Raw genomic sequence first — 23,515 nt, 5'->3', positions numbered from 1 at the left:
AGCAGCTACACTCCTCCCTATCCCCGTAACCCCCTCCAGCCCCTACACCCCCTCCCTTACCTATAACCTCTCAGCCCCTACACCCTGCCATTTCTCTGTCACCTCCTACAGCCCATACACCCCATCCCTATCTCTGAACATCCTCCAGTTGCTCCAGTTCCCTCTCTGCCTTTTTCCCCATCTTCAAGATCCTCCTTAAAATCACTTGCAGTCGTATCTGAAAGCTGATGATGTTTTATTTAATTCAATTTCTGTTCACTATTTGCTTTTGGGAAGTGTCATGGTTATGTGTTACCATGTTTATGGTGCTATATAAATGCATTACCATGTTCATAGTGCTGTATAAATGCAAGTTGTTCTCAAATGTCAAACAATTAGAAAATTCTGAATGGATAAAATGATAGGAGCCATGTTTATTAAAACAGTATCCCAGTTTCCAGGATGAACCCTGAGGTTTCTTCACCGTTTCCATCCTCACTGCCACATTCACACCATCATCCCCTGCTCAACACAACTTGCCCTGTTTCTTCAGGAACTCCACAAAGAAATCATTGCAGGCGACAGTCAGGGCCGTCACTAAGTGAACAAACTCCTGGAAGTCCACCTGGCCATCACGGTTCATATCCAAATCCTTCATGATGCTGTCCACAGAGTTGGGATCTTTCTGATACTGCAGGAAGAGAGAAGAACATTACAGCAGCCATTGTACACTTTCATCAGTTTCCTCCCCGGGGAATTACCCGAGTGAATCAAATACACCGAATAGCTGAAGAAGTATCGAGTCTGCGGAGAGAGAGAGACTGAGTGAACATTTTGAGTCCAGGATAACACATCTGTCAGAATGCAGATTTTCCCAGCATTCCCTCTGTGTGGTTCAGATTTCCCACATCCATGGGAGTGAGTTGGATTTGCTGCATAAAAGCAGGCTGTCTTCACCCAAAGTTGAAAAATGTGTTGCTGGAAAAGCACAGCAGGTCAGGCAGCATCCAAGGAGCAGGAGAATCGATATTTCGGGCATAAGCCCTTCTTCAGCCCTTCTGCTCCTTGGATGCTGTCTGACCTGCTGCACTTTTCCAGCAGCACATTTTTAAACTCTGATCTCCAGCATCTGCAGTCCTCACTTTCTCCCTGTCTTCACCCAAACTCAACATCCCATTGCTCTAATCCTCTTGGAATTCAGTGAAGTCACAAGTACAGCCATTTCCTATTTTAGGCTCCAACAAACCCCAGGAAAACTTTTCACTGGACACAACCTTAATTTAATAACATGCACCGCTCCCTCAGTACTGACCACATTATACATTAACATTCTGGACAAAGGAACTGAGGGCATTGTTGCTAAGTTTGTAGATGACACAAAGCTAGGTGGAGGGATATGTTGTATTGAGGAAGCAAGGAGGCTACAGAAGGACTTGGACAGGCTAGGACACTGGGTACAGAAGTGGCAGATGGAATACAATGTGGGAAAGTGTGAGAGTAAGCGCTTTGAAAGTAAGAATAGACCATAGAGTATTTTCTAAATGGGGAAAGGCTTTGGAAATATGAAGCATAAAGGGACTTGAGAGTTCACTTTCAGGTTAGCACGCAGATTCAGTTGGCAGTTAGGAGGGGAAATGCAATGTTCGCATTAATTTCAAGACAGCTAGAATACCAGAGCAGAGATGTATTGCTGAGGCTGTATAAGTCTCTGGTCAGAACACATTTAGGATATTGAAAGCAGTTTTGGGCTCTATATCTAAGGAAGGATGTGCTGGTGTTGGAGGGGTTCCAGAGGAATTTAACAAGAATGATCCTGGGGGTGAGGTCAAGAGTTTGTCATATAAGGAACTGTTGAGGACTCTGGGTTTGTACTTGATGGAGTTTAGAAGGATGAGGGGAATCTAATCAAAACTTATAGAATACAGTGGGGTCTGGATAGAGTAGACATGGAGAAGATGTTTCCATCAGAAGGAGAGACTAGGACCCAAGGGCACAGCCTCAGGGTGAAGGGACAACTCTTTACAACTGAGATTAGGAGCATGATTTGGAGGTGCCGATGTTGGACTGGGGTGTACAAAGTTAAAAATCATACAACACCCGGTTATAGTCCAACAGGTTTAGTTGGAAGCAATCTCCTGATGAAGGAGCGGCGCTCCGAAAGCTAGTGTGCTTCCAGTTAAACCTTTTGGACTATAACCTGGTGTTGTATGATTTTTAATTGAGATTAGGAGGAATTTCTTCAGCCAGAGGGTGGGAAATCTGTGGAACTCATTGCTCTAGAGGGCTGTGGAAGCCAAGTCACTGAGTGTATTTAAGACTGAGATAGACAGGTTCTTGATGAGTAAGGAGATCAAGGGTCACTAGGAGAAGGCAGGAGAATGGGGTTGAGAAACACATCAGCCATGATCGAATGGTGAAGCAGACTCAATGGGCCAAATGGCCTAATTCTGCTTCTTTATCTCGTGGTCTTGTAGTCTGCGGACTGTCTGACAGCGTTGCACTCTCTCAGTATTGACGCTCCGATAAACTACACTCAGATATTTTGGGCAGATCTAACCAGTGGATTTGTAGTCAATATTTTGTGACTCTGAAGGCAAGAGCAGAGCAGATACTGAGTCATGGTAAGAAACTTAGCAGACACCTTTTGGAGACATTAATACTGTGATAATTGGGGATGGGTGTTGCAGTCACATGTGGTAAATGGTATGAGATTGTCTAAGTGATGTACACCAGAGTAGCAGGCAGGAAAATATCTTGCAATTATGGGGTGTCTGCTGTGTGTTGTGTGTTGTGTGTAATCAGCTTTATCTCTTGGCTGTAAACCCTATGATTGTGAGTGATTCAGTCTGAACTTGAACAAAGAGGGACCGGGGCTCTGGCACCTCTCCAGTGTGAGGGATCACGAACATGCTCTAACAGCAGCTTCTTGGGGTCTGTTCTGTGCTCTGAGCTGGCTCTGGGTTCCAGTGGATTGGGTAGAGCTGTTGCAGATTCTGCGGTAAAGATATTAAATTGCATTTGGACATGGTTTGCGGTTACAGATTGTTTCAGTGTTCAACCCAGGAGCTCTCCCAGAAACATTGGAGTAAATCAGCCCCACCCTCCCTCTCCCAACTGCTCACCAGCTTTTGGTAATTTCTAATAAAGATTCCTTCCTGCAGGAACAATAATTCGATTTCAGACAGTTTGCCATTTCAGACATTCATTCAAATCACAACCAGTAATTATGTTGGATTGTTGGTGGAGTTTTCACCTGTATATTCCTGCTGAGTACTGAGCCCAGTCTCTGGGTTTACCATCTGCATCCCCACCCTGTGCACCTTCCCCACTCTCTGCAGGGAACTCAGGACCAGCCCCTCACCCCTGGGGTAACGCAGCTGAGGGGACCTTGCAATGTCTCAGCTACTGATTGGAACCAAAGTCTGACGTTACTGAGCCCTCATTAACCAGCCGCTTCCAGGAGCTCTGTATTGACAACGCACAAACACTATTAAGGCAATTATATCGAATAAAGCTCCTTACAAATTGTTTCCAGATCAACATGTCAGCAATGAGTAACTCCAGAATCTGCCATGTCATTCCTGCCCCAATCTGACCTGCCTCCCCCCCCCCCCCACATCACATTGATCCCCTTCATCAACCCTCTGCACCCCCTCACCCCACCCTCACTACCCCCTCACCCAAATCCTTTCCTCCCTCTCCCTCCCCCTCCCACCTTTACCCCTGTACACTTTCCACTCTCCCCCACCCCAGCCCTATCCCCCTTAAGGGATATTAAAGGGAATGAGGAGTGAGGGGGGAGAGTGTGATTAGATATTAAAGGGTGTAGGGAGTGAGGCGTGGGAGGGATAGACTGGATGGGATATTATAGAGCTTTGGGAGTGAGATTAGACTGGGTGGGATATTAAAGGGAGCAGGGAGTGAGGGGGAGAGTGAGATTTAATATCCCTCCTTAACTCCCTCTCCTCTTTCCCACTTCCTACCCCTTGTTCCCTCTTCCACCCCCCCAACCCCAACCCCAACCTCCTCAACTCTTACCCCTTGCTCCCATTTCCAAAACCCTAATGTCCCCTCCTCCATTTGGGTTTGATGTTGTTTCAGTCCCTCAGAGAAGGAGGGGAGAGCATGTTAAAGGGAGCCAGGGGATGGAATTGGAGGGGGAGAGAGTGAGGGAGGGAATGGGTGAGGGGGTGGGGAAGGGTGAAGGGTTTAGAGGTGAGAGTGAGGGAGGGGGGAGAAGTTGAGCTGGGGGGAGTTGAGAGGATGGGAAGTGGGTGGGGTTGGGGAGGGGTGTGGGGTTTGAGAGTGGCAGTGTGGGGGAGTAGGTGAAGGGAGTGGGAGCAAGTCCCAATTCCACCACCCCCTTCTCCTACTGCCTGTGAGAGTGAGTCCCACATTCTCCCACTCTCCTCAATTCCATTTGGATTTGTTGGTGACAGTTTTATATTTAAGATTTCTATTTCCGGTTCCCCGTATGTGGGAACATGTGGAAATATCATCTGTACATCTACCCCCCCGCCCCTCCCCCAATGCCATTTCATTATTGTGAACACATTGATCAAAGTCAGCCTTGATCTCTGTTCCAGATGAAATACAAAACACAGAAACTGGAAGCAGGAGGAGGCCATTTGGCCCGTCGAGCCGGCTGTATCATTCAATATGATCATGGTGATCATCCAAATCCTTTGATCCCTTTAGCCTAAGAATTCTATTTAACTCCTTGAAAACATTCAAAGTTTTTGCCTCAACCACTTTCCGTGACAGAGAATTCCACAGGGTCACCACTCTCTGGATGAAGAAATCTCTCCTCCGATCAGTCCTAAATTGTCCACCCCATGTCTTTAGTCTGAGACCCCTGGTTTTGGACTCTCCTGTCATCAGGAACATCTTTCCTGCATTTACCCCTCTCCGCCGACTTGCGGAACGTTTCAGAGAACACCTCTGGGACACCCGCACAAACCAACCCAACCGCCCCGTGGCTCAACACTTCAACTCCCCCTCCCACTCCAACAAGGACATGCAGGTCCTTGGACTCCTCCATCGCCCCAGACCATAGCAACACGATGGCTGGAGGAAGAGCTCCTCATCTTCCGCCTAGGAACCCTCCAATCACAAGGGATGAACTCAGACTTCTCCAGTTTCCTCATTTCCCCTCCCCCCACCTTGTCTCAGTCCTAACCCTCGAATTCAGCACCACCTTCCTAACCTGCAATCTTCTTCCTGACCTCTCCGCCCCCACTCCCATTCCGGCCTATCACCCTCACCTTAACCTCCTTCCACCTATCGCATTTCCAACGCCCCTCCCCCAAGTCCCTCCTCCCTACCTTTTATCTTCGCCTGCTTGGCACATTTTCCTCATTCCTGAAGAAGGGCTCATGCCCGAAACGTCGATTCTCCTGCTCCTTGGATGCTGCCTGACCTGCTGCGCTTTTCCAGCAACACATTTTCAGCTCCAGCAGTCCTCACTTTCTCCTAGAAGATTTTACCCCTCTGTAGTCCTGTTAGAGGTTTACAGGTTTCCGTGAGATTCCCCTCAGTTTACTAAACTCCTGTGCTTTTAATCTTAACTGATTCAGCCTTTCCCCCTACATCAGTTCTACCATCCCAGGAATCTGTCTGGTCAGCCTTTGCAGCACTCCCTCTGTATCAACCCATCTCCAATAAGGAGACCAAATCAAAATTGCACACACTATTCCAGGTGCGGTCTCATCAAGGCCCTGGATACTTACAGCAAGACATTCCTGCTTCTGCACTTGAATCCTTTCACTATAAAAGTCAACTTTCCATTCGCTGCCTTTACCCCCTGCTGTACCTGAATGCTTACCTTCAGTGATTGGGGTATAAGGGCAGCCAGGTCTGATTGCACCCCCCCACCGTTCCCAATCTTAAAAATCATGCAACACCAGGTTATAGTCCAACAGGTTTAACTGGAAGCACACTAGCTTTTGGCTGTTCCTTAATCAGGTGGTTGTGAAGCAGGACCGTAAGACACAGAATTTATAGTAAATTTAATTACGGATCTGCTCCACAGTGCCATTATCATCCTGAAAACATCATGGCACCTTCTCCAGGGTCACTGTAATGTATAAAATATGGAGACCAGAACTGCTCACCATATTAAATTTTCACTCACCCACTCACTCCCAAAACTCTATAATATCCCATCCAGCCTATCCCTCCCACGCCTCACTCCCTACACCCTTTAATATCTAATCTCACTCTCCCCCCTCACTCCTCACTCCCTTTAATATCCCACCCAGTCTAATCCCACTCTCCCCCTCACTCCCCACTCTCTTTAATATCCCACCCAGTCTAATCCCATTCTCGCCCTCATTCCCTGCTCCCTTTAATATCCCACCCAGTCTAACCTCACTCTCCCCCTCACTCCCCACTCCCCACTCCCTTTAATATCCCAACCAGTCTAATCCCACTCTCCGCCTCAGTCCCTGCTCCCTTTAATATCCCACCCAATCTAATCCCACTCTCCCCCTCACTCCCTGCTCCCTTTAATATCCCACCCAGTCTAATCTCACTCTCACACTCCTTTTAATATCCCACCCAGTCTAATCCCACTCTCCCCCTCACTCCCTGCTCCCTTTAATATCCCACCCAGTCTAATCTCACTCTCCCCCTCACTCCCCGCTCCCTTTAATATCCCACCCAGTCTAATCTCACTCTCCCCCTCACTCCCCACTCCCTTTAATATCCCACCCAGTCTAATCCCACTCTCCCCCTCACTCCCTGCTCCCTTTAATATCCCACCCAGTCTAATCCCATTCTCCCCCTCACTCCCCGCTCCCTTTAATATCCCACCCAGTCTAATATCACTCTCTCCCTCACTCCCTGCTCCCTTTAATATCCCACCCAGTCTAATCTCACTCTCCCACTCCCTTTAATATCCCACCCAGTCTAATCCCACTCTCCCCCTCACTCCCCGCTCCCTTTAATATCCCACCCAGTCTAATCTCACTCTCCCACTCCCTTTAATATCCCACCCAGTCTAATCCCACTCTCCCCTCGCTCCCCACTCCGTTTAATATCCCACCCAGTAAAATCCCACTCTCCCCCTCACTTCCCGCTCCCTTTAATATTCCACCCAGTCTAATCCCACTCACCCCCTCACTCCCCGCAATCTTTAATATCCCACCCAGTCTAATCCCACTCTCCCCCCTCACTCCCCACTCCCTTTAATATCCCACCCAGTCTAATCCCACTCTCCCCCCTCACTCCCCACTCCCTTTAATATCCCACCCAGTCTAATCCCACTCTCCCCCCTCACTCCCCGCTCCCTTTAATATCCTACCCAGTCTAATCCCACTCTCCCATTTCCTGATGCTGTGTAAGAACATTGCACTGAGCTGAGGATATGAATCTCTCCAGTGATGCTTTGACAATGTTGAGGAAATGATTCCTGAGCTGGTTCACAGCCAGTCACTTTACCCAACCACCACGATCAGGAGCGATTTGCCACAGTGCTGTGGGCCATGGAAGTTTCCCAATCAGACATGGTGGCTTCCGTTTGGGAGATACAATGGTCACGCAGTGAGGATCAGAGTTCAGGGGGAACTCACAAAAGGGTGTTCTCCAGTTTCTGTAATCACTCCATGATGAGGCTTTGTCAGTTGTTAGCCTTAGCAATTACTGAGTATTGCAGCAATGTCGGAGGGTCAGTGCTGAGGGAGTGCCGCACTGTTGGAGGGTCAGTGCTGAGGGAGTGCCGCACTGTCAGAGGGTCAGTGCTGAGGGAGTGCCGCACTGTCAGAGGGTCAGTGCTGAGGGAGTGCCGCACTGTCGGAGGGTCAGTGCTGAGGGAGTGCCGCACTGTCGGAGGGTCAGTGCTGAGGGAGTGCCGCACTGTCGGAAGGTCAGTGCTGAGGGAGTGCCGCACTGTCGGAAGGTCAGTGCTGAGGGAGTGCCGCACTGTCGGAGGGTCAGTGCTGAGGGAGTGCCGCACTATCGGAAGGTCAGTGCTGAGGGAGTGCCGCACTGTCGGAGGGTCAGTGCTGAGGGAGTGCCGCACTGTCGGAAGGTTAGTGCTGAGGGAGCGCCGCACTGTCGGAGGGTCAGTGCTGAGGGAGCGCCGCACTGTTGGAGGCTCAGTGTGAGGGAGTGCCGCACTGTCGGAGGGTCAGTGCTGAGGGAGTGCCGCACTGTCGGAAGGTCAGTGCTGAGGGAGTGCCGCACTGTCAGAGGGTCAGTACTGAGGGAGTGCCGCACTGTCGGAAGGTCAGTGCTGAGGGAGTGCCGCACTGGCAGACGGTCAGTGCCGAGGGAGTGGACACTGTCGGAGAGTCAGTGCCGAGGGAGTGGACACTGTCGGAGGGTCAGTGCCGAGGGAGTGCTGCACTGTTGGAACATTAGTACTAAGGAGTGCCGCACTGGCAGAGGGTCAATGCCGAGGGAATGGGCACTGTCAGAGGGTCAGTGCTGAGGGAGCACTGCACTGTCAGAGGTCAGCTAACCTAATGGATGACTGTAAATGATCGCACAGTGACGACTGTGAAAAGGAGAGGAATGTGTTCCTATTGTACTCAATCAGTGCTGACTTGGGACACCCTCACATCTGTATTTGTGGAATCTTACTGTGTAAAATAGCTGCTGTATTTCCCACATTACAACAACAATTTGCAGTCGTGGGTTTGGTGATACCTGGGGTATGGAAGATGAAGTTTTTTCATCTTTCTGAGTAGCCTGGGGTTAAACTGGTTACTGATTTCTCCCAAACAGTTTGTGATTTGTATCTAATTGGTGGCTTGCTAATCTTTTTTGTCCCAGTCAGAGATCACCCAATACCCTCTAACAGCCAGCTCAGAGATTCCTGAAGATACCATGAGGTTATAGTGCATCCTGTCACTGACAGGCTCACTATATTATCACACTTTCATCCAGAGGAGAGTTAATTTGCTCAGAATGTGAAATATCTCAGCAGAAGATTGCTGGAGTCAGTTTCTATTCACTCAGCGTTTCCAATCGAAGTTGAGATGTTGTTCTTTACCTTGAGGAATGCTTCAAGTTCACCTTTCAGCAGATCTTTGAGCTCTGCCTTGGTCAGAGTGTATTTGTCCCCCTCCTTCCCAGAGTATTTGTAAAAAACTTTGATGATGTTGTCCATGGCACTTTCCAATTGGGAGAGCATCTTGAAGTGGTGCCTGTGATGAGATGGAGCTGCTACAAATAAGAGTCAGGGGTAAGGAAGGTGTTAGATTGTAAAACAGCAAACACTTTGTACCCAGAGACAACACAAGGTTTCTCGAGCAATGGCTCTGTTTCTCAGAGCATCACATTTGAAATCCACTCTTCCTGTCCATTCAAGCTGCATCTGACTAATTCACCAATAATTCAATTTCTTTCACTTAGTTATTTTCTTCAAGACTGCTTTTAGAATCAGGAAATCAACAATACAAGAGATGGATTAAACAAGAGGAGAGTCTGCCCAGGAGCTCCAGTGAGCTCTCCTTCACTTACCAGTGAGTGGGGACTGTGCTGCCAGTTAGCTGGAGTTTATACTGAGCACCTCCCAGCCTCAGTCCTCAGCCTCTCTCCCAGACAAAGTGTTGACAACCAGCAACCACACACAGTCCCCAAGTTATAGGCACTGAGCAGAGTCTGATTGGTGCAGCTATCAGTCCTGCCTCTCTTGCCCCAGTGGAAACTGTTAACAAACAAAACAAGCTGAGAATCCACCTCCCACAACTCCAACTGCACCACCAGGGCATTCTGAACGCTACCTGCTCCCACGTGGGCGATCCCAGAACAGTAACAGAGTGTTTATATTACAGCACCCCAGTGACATGAGTCCCAGATCCACAAACGGAAACTGGGGAATTTAAATTCAATGAAACAAATCAATCTGGAATTAAACTGCTTGAGCCAATATTGGTGACCAGGGAGTTAATGGATCATTGTAAAAACACATCCCACTCACCCTGTCCCTTCCAGAAGAGAATCTGCCTCATCTTTATACCCAGATCCCAGCCCTGCCGAGTTTTCACCATCCCTCCAGACCTCCCCCTCACTGAGGACGAACGATCAGTCCTCAGCAAAGGACTCACCTTTGTCCCCCTCCGTCCACGCATCAATGAATTTAATACACGCCGTGACATCGAACAATTCTTCCGTCGCCTCCGCCTCCGAGCTTACTTTCACAATCAGGATTCCCGCCCACCTTCCGAGGACCCCTTCACCCACCTCCAACACACTGCATCCACCTGGACACCCTGCGCTGGTCTATTACCTGCCCTCGACCTCTTCATTTTCAACTGCCACCAGGACATTAACCGCCTCAACCTGTCTACCCCCCTCCCCCACCCCAACCCTCTCACCCTCAATGCGTAGCCCTCCAATCCCTCTGCTCCAATCCCAACCTCACAATCAAGCCAGTGGATAAAGGGGGCACAGTGGTAGTCTGGCGCACTGACCTCTACACTGCTGAAGCCAAACGCCAACTCGAGGACACCTCTTCCTACTGCCCCCTCGACCATGACCCCACCCCCCATCACCAAACCATCATCTCCCAGACCATACAGAACCTCATCACCTCAGGAGACCTCCCACCCACAGTTTCCAACCTCAGTCTGGGAACCCCGCACTGCCCGGTTCTACCTCCTTCCCAAGATCCACAAGCCTGACCACCCTGGCCGACCCATTGTCTCAGCATGCTCCTGCCCCACTGAACTCATCTCTACCTACCTTGACACTGTCCTATCCCCCCTAGTCCAGGAACTCCCCACATACGTTCGAGACACCACCCACACCCTCCACTTCCTCCAAAACTTCCGTTTCCCCGGCCCCCAACGCCTCATCTTTACCATGGATATCCAATCCCTCTACACCTCCATTCGCCATGACCAGGGCCTCCAAGCCCTCTGTTTTTTCCTCTCCAGACATCCCAACTGTACCCTTCACCGACACACTCATTCGTTTGGCCGAACTGGTCCTCACCCTTAACATTTCTCCTTCAAATCCTCCCACTTCCTCCAGACCAAAGGGGTAGCCATGGGCACACGTATGGGCCCCAGCTATGTCTGTCTCTTTGTTGGCTATGTAGAACAGTCCATCTTCCGTAATTACACCGACACCACTCCCCACCTCTTCCTCCGCTACATTGATGACTGCATTGGCACCACCTCGTGCTCCCGCGAGGTGGTCAAGCAGTTCATCAACTTCACCAACACATTCCACCCTGACCTTAAATTCACCTGGACCATCTCTGACACCTCCTTCCCCTTCCTGGACCTCTCCATCTCCATCAGTGACGACCGACTTGACACTGACATTTTCTACAAACCCACCGACTCCCACAGCTACCTGGATTACACCTCTTCCCACCCTACATCTTGCAAAAATGCCATCCCGTATTCCCAATTCCTCCGCCTCCGCCGTATCTGCTCCCAGGGGGATCAGTTCCACCACAGAACACACCAGATGGCCTCCTTATTTAAAGACCATAATTTCCTCTCCCAAGTGGTTAAAGATGCTCTCCAATGCATCTCATCCATGTCCTGCACCTCTGTCCTCAAACCCCACCCCTCCAACCGCAACAAGGACAGAATCCCCCTGGTCTTCACCTTCCACCGCACCAATCTCCATATACATTGCATCATCCTCCGACATTTTCGCCACTTTAAAACGGACCCCATGACCAGGGATATATTTCCCTCCCCGTCCCTATCCCCATTCCCTCCATGACTACCTCATCAGGTCCAAACCCCCCCAACAACTCACTCTCCCATCCTGGCACCTTCCCCTGCCACCGCAGGAATTGCAAAACCTGCACCCACACCTCCTCCCTCACCTTCATCCAAGGCCCCAAATCCATCCAAAGCCTTCCACATCCATCCCAGTTTTACCTGCACATCTACCAATATCATTTATTGTATCCATTGCTCCCGATGCGGTCTCCTCTACATTGGGGAGACTGGACGTCTCCTAGCAGAGCGCTTTAGGGAACATCTCCAGGACACCCGCACCAATCAACCACACCGCCCCGTGGCCCAACATTTCAACTCCCCCTCCCACTCTGCCGAGGACATGGAGGTCCTGGGCCTCCTTCACCGCCACTCCCTCACCACCAGACGCCTGGAGGAAGAACGCCTCATCTTCTGCCTCGGAACACTTCAACCCCAGGGCATCAATGTGGACTTCACCAGTTTCCTCATTTCCCCTTCCCCCACCTCACCCCAGTTCCATCCTTCCAGCTCAGCGCCGTCCCCATGACCTGTCCTACCTGTCAATCTCCCTTCCCACCTATCCACTCCACCCTCTCCTCCGACCTATCATCTTTACCCCCACCCCCATCCACCCATTGTACTCTTTGCTACCTTCTCCCCACCCCCACCCCCCCCCCCCCCATTAATCTTTCCACCTTGGAGGCTCCCTGCCTCATTCCTGATGAAGGTCCTTTGCCCAAAATGTCGATTTTCCTGGGCCTCGGATGCTGCCTAACCTGCTGTGCTTTTCCAGCACCACTCTAATCTGGACTCTGATCTGCAGCATCTGCAGTCTTCACTTTCGCCTCATCCTTATACTGTCTGGTCTACATGTAACTCCAGACCCACAGCAATGTGGGTGAGTCCTCACTGTCCTCTGAAAAGGACAGGCTCAGCTGTGTCAGCTGACCATGAAAGGATGTACTGGGTTTGGAGGCAGTGCACAGGAGGGTCACCAGGTTGATTCCGGAGATGAGGGGGTTACCCTGTGAGGAGAGGCTGAGTCACTTGGGACTGCACTCGCTAGAATTTAGAAGAATGAGAGGGAATCTTATAGAAGTGTATAACATTACGCAAAGGATAGATAAGGTAGAGGCAGGCAAGTTGTTTCCACTGGTGGGTGAGACTAGGACTAGGGGACACAGCCTCAAGATTAGGGGGAGTAGATTAAGGATAGAGATGAGGAGGAACTGCTTTTCCCAAAGAGTGTTGAATCTATGGAATTCTCTGCCCAAAGAGGCAGTAGAGGCAGCTTCATTCAATATATTCCAGACCCAGTTGGATGGGTGTTTGCGTGGTAGGGGAATAAAGGGTTATGGGGATAATGCAGGTAGGAGGGGCTGAGACAATGGATCAGCCATGATCTGAATGAATGGCAGAGCAGGCTCGATGGGGGGTTTCAGTGCCCACCATCAAGAGTGGCTCGGCAGCAGCATTACTGACTGAGCTGGTCAGGTCATAAAGGGCATTGCTGCTAAACTGGGTCTGCAGCAGGTGGTGAGGGAACCAACAAGAAGGAAGAACATACCTGACCTCATCCTGACTGGCTGCAGATGCATCTGTCCACGACAGTATTGGTAAGAGCGACTGTATCAGAGTCGAACTACGACAGGCCTCCCCTCGCACTTTCTTATTGGTTACACAGGGCTTCCAAGGGCCATGAGCTACAGCTACTTCCAGAACCAGAGTCAATGATGTACTGACACTGAGCCCCACAACGGCTGTGTGTGTGTGTGTGTGTGTGTGTGTGTACGTGCAGCTTAGAGGGAGCACTGGCCACAACACCGGACTACTTGCGTTGCTAAGCAGCATTTACAGCAAGTGATCGGCAGAGCAAAGTGATTCCCCCAACTAATGGATCCGATCCAAGCTCTGCGGTCCTGCCACATCCAGTTGTGAATGCTGGTGGATGATTAAACAACTGACTGGAGGAGGAGGCTCCACAAATATCCCCATCCTCAATGATGGAGGAGCCCAGCACATCAGTGTGAAAGGTAAGGGTGAAGCTTTCACAGCAATCTTCAGTCAGAAGTGCCGAGTGGGTGATCCACTGAAATGCTGGAAGGGGTCAGTAACAGAGCTATCAAGCAGCACCTGCTCAGCAATAACCTGCTCAGTGACCTGCCCAGTTTGGGTTCCCCCCAGGGCCCATCAGCTCTTGACCTCAAAAGGCCCAATTACCTCCATCTACACCAAAATGATTCCATAATCAATGATATCTTTGTTGAGAACTTGGAGCTGAATTTGAGATGTGAAATGAGAGAATCATTTCCACTACCTTTTCCCTGGCCCTGAAATTTATTCCTTTTTAGATAATGATCCAAATCAATTTGAAAGGCACAGTTGGAGGAGTGTGATGGAATACTCCCCACCTGCCTGGATGGGGGCAGCTCCAACAACACTCAAGAAGCTCAACACCATCTACATCCACTAACATTCACATCCACAAGCATCCACTCCCTCCACCACTGACGCTCAGCAGTAGCAGTGTACTCTCTACAAGGTGCACTGCAGAAACTCACCAAAGATCCTCAGGCAGCACCTTCCAAACCCACAACCACTTCCATCGAGGACAAGGGCAGCAGATACATGGGAACACCAGCACCCTCAAGGTCCCCTCCAAACCACTGACTTGGAAATATTTCGTCATTCCTTTAGCTTTGCTGGGTCAGAATCCTGGAATTCCCTCCCTAAGGGCATTGTGGGTCTTCCCACAGCACACGGCCTGCAGTGATTCCCCCCAACCTTCTCCACAGGGTTCAGTGATTGTATAATGAATACCTGCCCAGCCAGTGAGCCAGCCATGAATTAATGATAATAATTACTGTCCAATATTGCATTCCCATTGGCTCACTATCACCAGGCTGTTTCCCCCAGTGAGAACAGGCTGGAATCCCCAGATGTATCCTCCCTCTCCTGAGGCAACCGGAATTCCCCCCATCCCACCGGGCCCTGGCCCCCAGGAGGCTTTTTTTAACTGATTTCAGAGAGAATGATTTCCAATTAGTTGTGGACCTGGGGATTCCTCAGACCAAACAAAATATTCTTGAACTATGGAGAATGCTCCAGCTGCCGACCTTGTACACACACTGTTCAGTGTTCACTCTGTTCACACTCAGCAGTCCCTCAGGGAGAATGTCCCTCAGGAGCTTTCTGTTGGTGAAAGGCTGTTCCTGTTCAGAATGACTGTGACCTCGCCGTGACCTAAGTGCACAGTAGAGTCCTGACCCTGGTTGGGTTATGATACTGATGAAGGCCTTTCGTATGCTTGACTTTATTGATGTGGAGGTGTCAGTGTTGGACAAGGGCAGACAGAGTTAAAACTCACACAACACCAGGATATAGGAGACAGTGAGGATTGCAGATGCTGGAGATCAGAGTCGAGAGTGTGGTGCTGGAAAAGCTCAGCAGGTCAGGCAGCTTCTGAGGAGCAGGAGAATCAAGATTTTGGGCATAAGTCTTTGATGAAGGGCTTAAACCCAAAACATTGATTCTCCTGCTCCTCAGATGCTGCCTGACCTGCTGTGCTTTTCCAGCACCACACTCTCGATCCAAGTTACAGTCCAACAGGTTTCTTTAGAATTACTAGCTTTCGGAGCGCTGCTCCTTTGTCAGGTAACTAATGGGTCAGCATCATAGGACACAGAGTTTATAGCAAAAGATCACAGTGTCACACAACTGCTGCAATATATTGAACAAACCTAAACTGCTGTTTCTGTTTTCTGTAGATCATCGTGTCACTCTGAAAGCTTTATTTTTAACCTGAAGGGAGTTAAATGGTCTCTGTCTCTCAATATGTGTTTTCTTTGCTGGAATACGTTGTGTTTTAACAAACTTTTTTTATGAGATTGACTCAGTGAAAGTGTTTGTGGTTTCATAGAGTCATAGAGTCACAGAGCTGTACAGCATGGAAACAGATCCTTCGGTCCAACCCGTCCATGCCGACCAGATATCCCAACCCAATCTAGTCCCACCTGCCAGCACCCGGCCCATATCCCTCCAAACCCTTCCTATTCATATACCCATCCAAATGCCTCTTAAATGTTGCAATTATACCAGCCTCCACCACTTCCTCTGGCAGCTCATTCCATACACGTACCACCCTGTGTGTGAAAAAGTTGCCCCTTAGGTCTCTTTTATATCTTTCCCCTCTCACCCTAAACCTATGCCCTCTGGTTCTGGACTCCCCCACCCCAGGGAAAAGACTTTGCCTATTTACCCTATCCTTGCCCCTCATAATTTTATAAACATCTATAAGGTCACCCCTCAGCCTCCGATGCCCCAGGGAAAACAGCCCCAGCCTGTTCAGCCTCTCCCTATAGCTTAAATCCTCCAACCCTGGCAACATCCTTGTAAATCTTTTCTGAACCCTTTCAAGTTTCACAACATCTTTTCAATTGGAAGGAGACCAGAATTGCACGCAATATTCCAACAGTGGCCTAACCAATGTCCTGCACAGTCGCAATATGATCTCCCAACTCCTGTACTCAATACTCTGACCAATAAAGGATAGCATACCAAACGCCCTCTTCACTATCCTATCTACCTGCAACTCCACTTTCAAGGAGCTATGAACCTACACTCCAAGGTCTCTTTGTTCAGCAACACTCCCTAGGACCTTACCATTAAGTGTTTAAGTCCTGCTAAGATTTGCTTTCCCAAAATGCAGCACCTCGCATTTATCTGAATTAAACTCCATCTGCCACTTCTCTGATCCAGATCCTGTTGTAATCTGAGGTAATCCTCTTCGCTGTCCAGATTCTGGATTAGTGGTGCTGGAAGAGCACAGCAGTTCAGGCAGCATCCAAGGAGCTTCGAAATCGACGTTTCGGGCAAAAGCCCTTCATCGGGAATAAAGGCAGTGAGCCTGGAGCGTGGAGAGTTAAGCTAGAGGAGGGTGGGGGTGGGGAGAAAGTAGCATAGAGTACAATAGGTCAGTGGGGAAGGGGATGAAGGTGATAGGTCAGGGAGGAGAGGGTAGAGTGGATAGGTGGAAAAGGAGATAGGCAGGTAGGACAAGTCCGGACAAGTCATGGGGACAGTGCTGAGCTGGAAGTTTAGAAATAGGGTGAGGTGGGGGAAGGGGAAATGAGGAAACTGTTGAAGTCCACATTGATGCCCTGAGGTTGAAGTGTTCCGAGGTGGAAGATGAGGCATTCTTCCTTTACCTCTTCGCTGTCCACTCCACCTCCAATTTTGGTTCATCTGCAAACTTACTGACTGTACCTCTTATACTCGCATCCAAATCATTTATGTAAATGTCAAAAAGTAGAGGACCCAGCACTGATCCTTGTGGCACTCCACTGGTCACAGGCCTCCAGTCTGAAAAACAACCCTCCACCAACACCCTCTGTCTTCTACCTTTGAGCCAGTTCTGTATCCAAATGGCTGGTTCTCCCTGTATTCCATGAGATCTAACCTTGCTAATCAGTCTCCCATGGGGAACCTTGTCGAACGCCTTACTGAAGTCCATATAGATCACATCCACTGCTCTGCCCTCATCAATCCTCTTTGTTACTTCTTCAAAAAACTCAATCAAGTTTGTGAGCCATGATTTCCCACGCACAAAGCCATGTTGACTATCCCGAATCAGTCCTTGCCTTTCCAAATACATGTACATCCTGTCCCTCAGGATTCCCTCCAACAACTTGCCCACCACCGACGTCAGGCTCACTGGTCTATAGTTCTCTGGTTTGTCCTTACCACCCTTCTTAAACAGTGGCACCACTGTTTGCAAACCTCCAGTCTTCTGGCACCTCACCTGTGACTATCGATGATACAAATATCTCAGCAAGAGGCCCAGCAATCACTTCACTAGCTTCCCACAGAGCTCTAGGGTACATCAGATCAGGTTCTGTGGATTAATCCACCTTTAACCATTTCAAGACATCCAGCACTTCCTCCTCTGTAATCTGGATATTTTGCAAGATGTCACCATCTATTTCCCTGCAGTCTATATCTTCCATATCCTTTTCCACAGTAACAACAAAGGCTCTGCCTTCTGGCCATAATGAACGAGTAGGTTCCAATGTTGGGTGGATTCGAGAATGCTCACTTTCCTTACCCTCACCAATGTTCTTTGTGATTGTTGACAGTGTCAATCCTGCGATGTCACCTCGATGTTTTATTTCCTTTCCCTTCCTGTCTAACATGGTCTATCACTCTGACAGGTGCCCCTGTCCTGTCGAAACTTCTCCACTCTATCACGTTGGTAAATTGAGGCTGTTCCACATTGTATCTGTCATTTTCGATTGTTAACCCAGACCACCTCAGAGTCAATAACAGCTTTTGTTGTTTCTCAGTTTGTTTGAATAGCATTAAACCAACCACTCCCGACAAAAAAGGACATTTCAACACAAAACAAATAGAGCCTGCCATTGAGAAACCAAACTGGGATCGGTCACCGTACCGTCAAACTGAGAGCAAGTGATTTGCAGCGCTGTCTGATTTTTAAAAATGAGTTTCTGATCAGTATCCTCTCCGTGAATAATTTGTGAAAACTGATGAGCCATAGGATCAGGAAGAGGCCATTCAGCTTTATGGACTCCATCCTATCCTATCAGATCAGGCCTGATCAAAGCCCCAGACCCATTCACTGGCTGTGGGAGTTTGTCCTGAACCCAAACACTGGGCTTCAGAGAGTTACCCCGACAGAAGGCATCACTGGCCATGGGGCAAGGGGATCGATTGCTGCTAATCAGATGAAAGGAGGTCGATGAGAACATGGAATACACAACACAAACAGATGAGGCATCAGCTTTACCGAATGCACAGCAAATCCAAACGGCCAAATGCTCCAGTTTCATATTTTTGTAAAAATATTCACAAGGACAGCAACCCCACCAGGCTCGAAAATAGTGACCTCGAGAGCCAACAGTGCGACGTTCCCTCAGTACTGACCCTCCGACAGTGCCCACTCCCTCAGCACTGACCCTCCGACAGTGCGACACTCCCTCAGCGCTGACCCTCCAACAGTGCGGCGCTCCCTCAGTGCTGACCCTCCGACAGTGCCCACTCCCTCAGTACTGACCCTCCGACAGTGCGGCACTCCCTCAGCACTGACCCTCCGATAGTGTGGCACTCCCTCAGCACTGACCCTCCGACAGTGCGGCACTCCCTCAGCGCTGACCCTCCGACAGTATCCACTCCCTCAGTACTGACCCTCCGACAGTGCGGCACTCCCTCAGCACTGACCCTCTGACAGTGCCCAGTCCCTCAGCACTGACCCTCCGACAGTGCGGCACCCGCTCAGCACTGACCCTCCGACAGTGCCCACTCCCTCAGCACTAACTCTCTGGCAGTGCGGCACTCCCTCAACACTGACCCTTCGACAGTGCGATACTCCCTCAGTACTGACCCTCCGACAGTGCAACACTCCCTCAGCACTAACTCTCTGGCAGTGCGGCACTCCCTCAACACTGACCCTTCGACAGTGCGATACTCCCTCAGTACTGACCCTCCGACAGTGCCCACTCCCTCAGCACTAACTCTCTGGCAGTGCGGCACTCCCTCAACACTGACCCTTCGACAGTGCGATACTCCCTCAGTACTGACCCTCCGACAGTGCAACACTCCCTCAGCACTAACTCTCTGGCAGTGCGGCACTCCCTCAACACTGACCCTTCGACAGTGCGATACTCCCTCAGTACTGACCCTCCGACAGTGCCCACTCCCTCAGCACTAACTCTCTGGCAGTGCGGCACTCCCTCAACACTGACCCTTCGACAGTGCGATACTCCCTCAGTACTGACCCTCCGACAGTGCCCACTCCCTCAGCACTAACTCTCTGGCAGTGCGGCACTCCCTCAACACTGACCCTTCGACAGTGCGATACTCCCTCAGTACTGACCCTCCGACAGTGCAACACTCCCTCAGCACTAACTCTCTGGCAGTGCGGCACTCCCTCAACACTGACCCTTCGACAGTGCGATACTCCCTCAGTACTGACCCTCCGACAGTGCCCACTCCCTCAGCACTAACTCTCTGGCAGTGCGGCACTCCCTCAACACTGACCCTTCGACAGTGCGATACTCCCTCAGTACTGACCCTCCGACAGTGCGGCACTCCCTCAGTACTGACCCTCCGACAGTGCAACACTCCCTCAGCACTGACCCTCCGACAGTGCAGCACTCCCTCAGTACTGACCCTCCGACAGTGCAATACCCCCTCAGCACTGACCCTCTGACAGTACGGCACTCCCTCAGCACTGACCCTCCAACAGTGCAACACTCCCTCAGCACTGACCCTCCGACAGTGCAGCACTCCCTCAGTACTGACCCTCCGACAGTGCAATACCCCCTCAGCACTGACCCTCTGACAGTACGGCACTCCCTCAGCACTGACCCTCCAACAGTGTGGCACTCCCTCAGTATTGACCCTCCAACAGTGCAGCACTCTCTCAGTGCTGACCCTCCGACAGTGCGGCACTCCCTCAGCGCTGACCCTCCGACAGTGCCCACTCCATCAGCACTGACCCTCCGACAGTACGGCACTCCCTCAGCACTGACCCTCTGACAGTACGGCACTCCCTCAGCACTGACCCTCTGACAGTACGGCACTCCCTCAGCACTGACCCTCCAACAGTGTGGCACTCCCTCAGTATTGACCCTCCAACAGTGCAGCACTCTCTCAGTGCTGACCCTCCGACAGTGCGGCATTCCCTCAGCACTGACCCTCTGACAGTGCGATACTCCCTCAGCACTGACCCTCCTACAGTGCGGCACTCCCTCAGTACAGACCCTCCGACAGTGCCCACTCCCTCAGCACTAATCCTCTGACAGTGCGGCACTCCCTCAGCATTGACCCTCTGACAGTGTGATACTCCCTCAGCATTGACCCTCCGACAGTGCGGCACTCCCTCAGTACTGACCCTCCGACAGTGCCCACTCCCTCAGCACTAACCCTCTGACAGTGCCCACCCTCTCAGCACTGACCCTCCAACAGTGCGGCACTCCCTCAGCACTGACCATCCGACAGTGCGGCGCTCCCTCAGCACTGGCCCTCCAACAGTGCGGCGCTCCCTCAGCACTGACCCTCCGACAGTGCGGCACTCCCTCCGCACTGACCATCCGACTGTGCGGCACTCCCTCAGCACTGGCCCTCCGACAGTGCGGCGCTCCCTCAGCACTGACCCTCCGACAGTGCGGCACTCGCTCAGCACTGACCCTCTGACAGTGCCCACTCCCTCAGCACTGGCCCTCCGACAGTGCGGCGCTCCCTCAGCACTGACCCTCCTACAGTGCGGCACTCCCTCAGTACAGACCCTCCGACAGTGCCCACTCCCTCAGCACTAACCCTCTGACAGTGCGGCACTCCCTCAGCATTGACCCTCTGACAGTGTGATACTCCCTCAGCATTGACCCTCCGACAGTGCGGCACTCCCTCAGTACTGACCCTCCGACAGTGCCCACTCCCTCAGCACTAACCCTCTGACAGTGCCCACCCTCTCAGCACTGACCCTCCAACAGTGCGGCACTCCCTCAGCACTGACCATCCGACAGTGCGGCGCTCCCTCAGCAGTGGCCCTCCGACAGTGCCCAGTTCCTCAGCACTGACCCTCTGACAGTGCGGCACTCCTTCAGCACTGACCCTCCGACAGTGCGGCACTCCCTCAGCACTGACCCTCCGACAGTGCCCAGTTCCTCAGCACTGGCCCTCCGACAGTGCCCAGTTCCTCAGCACTGACCCTCCGACAGTGCGGCGCTCCCTCAGCACTGACCCTCTGACAGTGCCCGCTCCCTCAGCACTAACCCCCTGACAGTGCGGCACTCCCTCAGCACTGACTCTCCGACAGTGCGACACTCCCTCAGCATCGACCCTCCGACAGTGCGGCACTCCCTCAGCACTGACCCTCCGACAGTGCGGCACTCCCTCAGCACTGACCCTCAGTGCCCACTCCCTCAGCGCTGACCCTCCGACAGTGCGGGGCTCCCTCAGCACTGACCCTCCGACAGTGCGACACTCCCTCAGCACTGACCCTCTGATAGTGCCCACTCCCTCAGCGCTGACCCTCCGACAGTGCGGCGCTCCCTCAGCACTAACCCCCTGACAGTGCGGCACTCCCTCAGCACTGACTCTCCGACAGTGCGACACTCCCTCAGCATCGACCCTCCGACAGTGCGGCACTCCCTCAGCACTGACCCTCCGACAGTGCGGCACTCCCTCAGCACTGACCCTCAGTGCCCACTCCCTCAGCGCTGACCCTCCGACAGTGCGGGGCTCCCTCAGCACTGACCCTCCGACAGTGCGACACTCCCTCAGCACTGACCCTCTGATAGTGCCCACTCCCTCAGCGCTGACCCTCCGACAGTGCGGCACTCCCTCAGCACTGACCCTCTGATAGTGCCCACTCCCTCAGCGCTGACCCTCCGACAGTGCGGGGCTCCCTCAGCACTGACCCTCCGACAGTGCGGCACTCCCTCAGCACTGACCCTCTGACAGTGCGGCACTCCCTCAGCACTGGCCCTCCGACAGTGCGGCACTCCCTCAGCACTGACCCTCTGACAGTGTGGCAATCCCTCAGCACTGACCCTCCGACAGTGCGGCACTCCCTCAGCACTGACCCTCTGACAGTGCGGCACTCCCTCAGCACTGGCCCTCCGACAGTGCGGGGCTCCCTCAGCGCTGACCCTCTGACAGTGCGGCACTCCCTCAGCACTGACCCTCCGACAGTGCGGCACTCCCTCAGCACTGACCCTCTGACAGTGCGGCACTCCCTCAGCACTGACCCTCTGACAGTGCGGCACTCCCTCAGCACTGACCCTCCGACAGTGCGACACTCCCTCAGCACTGGCCCTCCGACAGTGCAGGGCTCCTTCAGCGCTGACCGACGGTCTGTTGCTGAACATTTTGCTGCAGCCTTTATACAGTAATGAGTTTGTGAGGGTGAGTGGCTATAATTAATGGGTGATTGGCCAGTGTCTGAGTGATCTTTCACCACCCTCCCAACCCCCCCCCCCCCCACCTTCCCCAAACGGGATTGGAGCACACATCCTTTGGGTATTGTTCAGTTTGTGATCGGAATCATCTGGCAAACATTTCCCCATGTTCCTGCTGCTCTCTCTGAGAGATATGTCCCAGTGCAGCTCTTTGTCAGTGGAATATTTTTTCCATTTATGAGTCAGAAAACATTTGCTCCCCTGAGATTCAACCCCCACTCCCCGTCACGCCTCCTCCCCCTCTCCCCCAGCACCCTCCCCCCACCTTTTATCTGTGTCTCACTGTGTCGTCCCCCCCCCCCCCCTGCTGGGAGGCTGCTGTGCTGTGGACAGTCTCTCCAGCAATCTGCCTGTGGGCCTGTGTACTGCTCAGCCTGGACTCTCGCGCAGTGACAGGCTGCAGGCCAGTGTGACAGCTCACAATCTGATATGGACACCCAGGACCATACCTGGGTGGCACAGTGCCTCAGGGGTTAGCACTGCTGCCTCACAGCACCAGGCTCCCAGGTTCGATTCTAGCCTCAGGCGACTGTCTGTGTGGAGTTTGCAGATTCTCCCTGTGCTCCCTCTTCCTCCCGCAATCCAAAGATGTGCGGGTCAGGCTGGATTGACTGTGGGGAATTACCCAGAGTGTCCATGGATGAGCAGGCTAGTCGGCTTAGCTGTGGGAAATGCAGGGTTATGGAGTGGCGAGTACGATGCTTGTTAGAGGTTAGTGTTGTCTCAATAGGCTGAATGGCCTGTGACCAACTGTAGAATTCGATGAAGAGACAACAGGAATCTCGTGTGAATGGGCCAATGGAAAGCATTGAATTCAGCAGGGGCTCAGAAAGAAAATATTGTTGGATTGCTGTTTGTTGGAAAGTCCTGTGTGAGAGAGAGTGTTTTATT

General features: G+C 51.7%; 1 protein-coding gene across 3 annotated transcripts; it reads right to left on the bottom strand.

Moving 5' to 3' along the window:
* Window positions 1-229: 229 nt before the first annotated feature.
* Window positions 230-23,239, bottom strand: LOC148142485 (protein S100-A1-like). 3 transcript variants are annotated; one of them, XM_087976220.1, is made up of 3 exons: window positions 23,074-23,239; window positions 8,975-9,147; window positions 230-670 (listed from the first exon to the last, which is right to left on the bottom strand). In XM_087976220.1, the coding sequence occupies exons 2-3, from the start codon at window positions 9,113-9,115 to the stop codon at window positions 506-508; spliced, it is 306 nt and encodes a 101-aa protein (XP_087832346.1). In that variant the 5' UTR covers window positions 9,116-9,147; window positions 23,074-23,239; the 3' UTR covers window positions 230-505. The 3 variants fall into 3 exon arrangements, with proteins under 3 accessions (XP_087832346.1, XP_087832344.1, XP_087832345.1); XM_087976218.1 differs by lacking the exon at window positions 23,074-23,239 and adding an exon at window positions 13,216-13,373 and having other exon boundaries at window positions 231-670; XM_087976219.1 differs by lacking the exon at window positions 23,074-23,239 and adding an exon at window positions 9,445-9,578 and having other exon boundaries at window positions 231-670.
* Between the last annotated feature and the right edge of the window lie 276 nt (window positions 23,240-23,515).

This window comes from Chiloscyllium plagiosum, unplaced genomic scaffold (genome assembly GCF_037043375.1).
Source record: "Chiloscyllium plagiosum isolate Xiang-an unplaced genomic scaffold, Cpla_swu_hap1 HiC_scaffold_28, whole genome shotgun sequence".
NCBI classification, from domain to species: Eukaryota; Metazoa; Chordata; class Chondrichthyes; order Orectolobiformes; family Hemiscylliidae; genus Chiloscyllium; species Chiloscyllium plagiosum.
The sequence above is the reverse complement of the archived record's forward strand: the minus strand, read 5'-3'. Positions and strand labels throughout refer to the sequence as shown.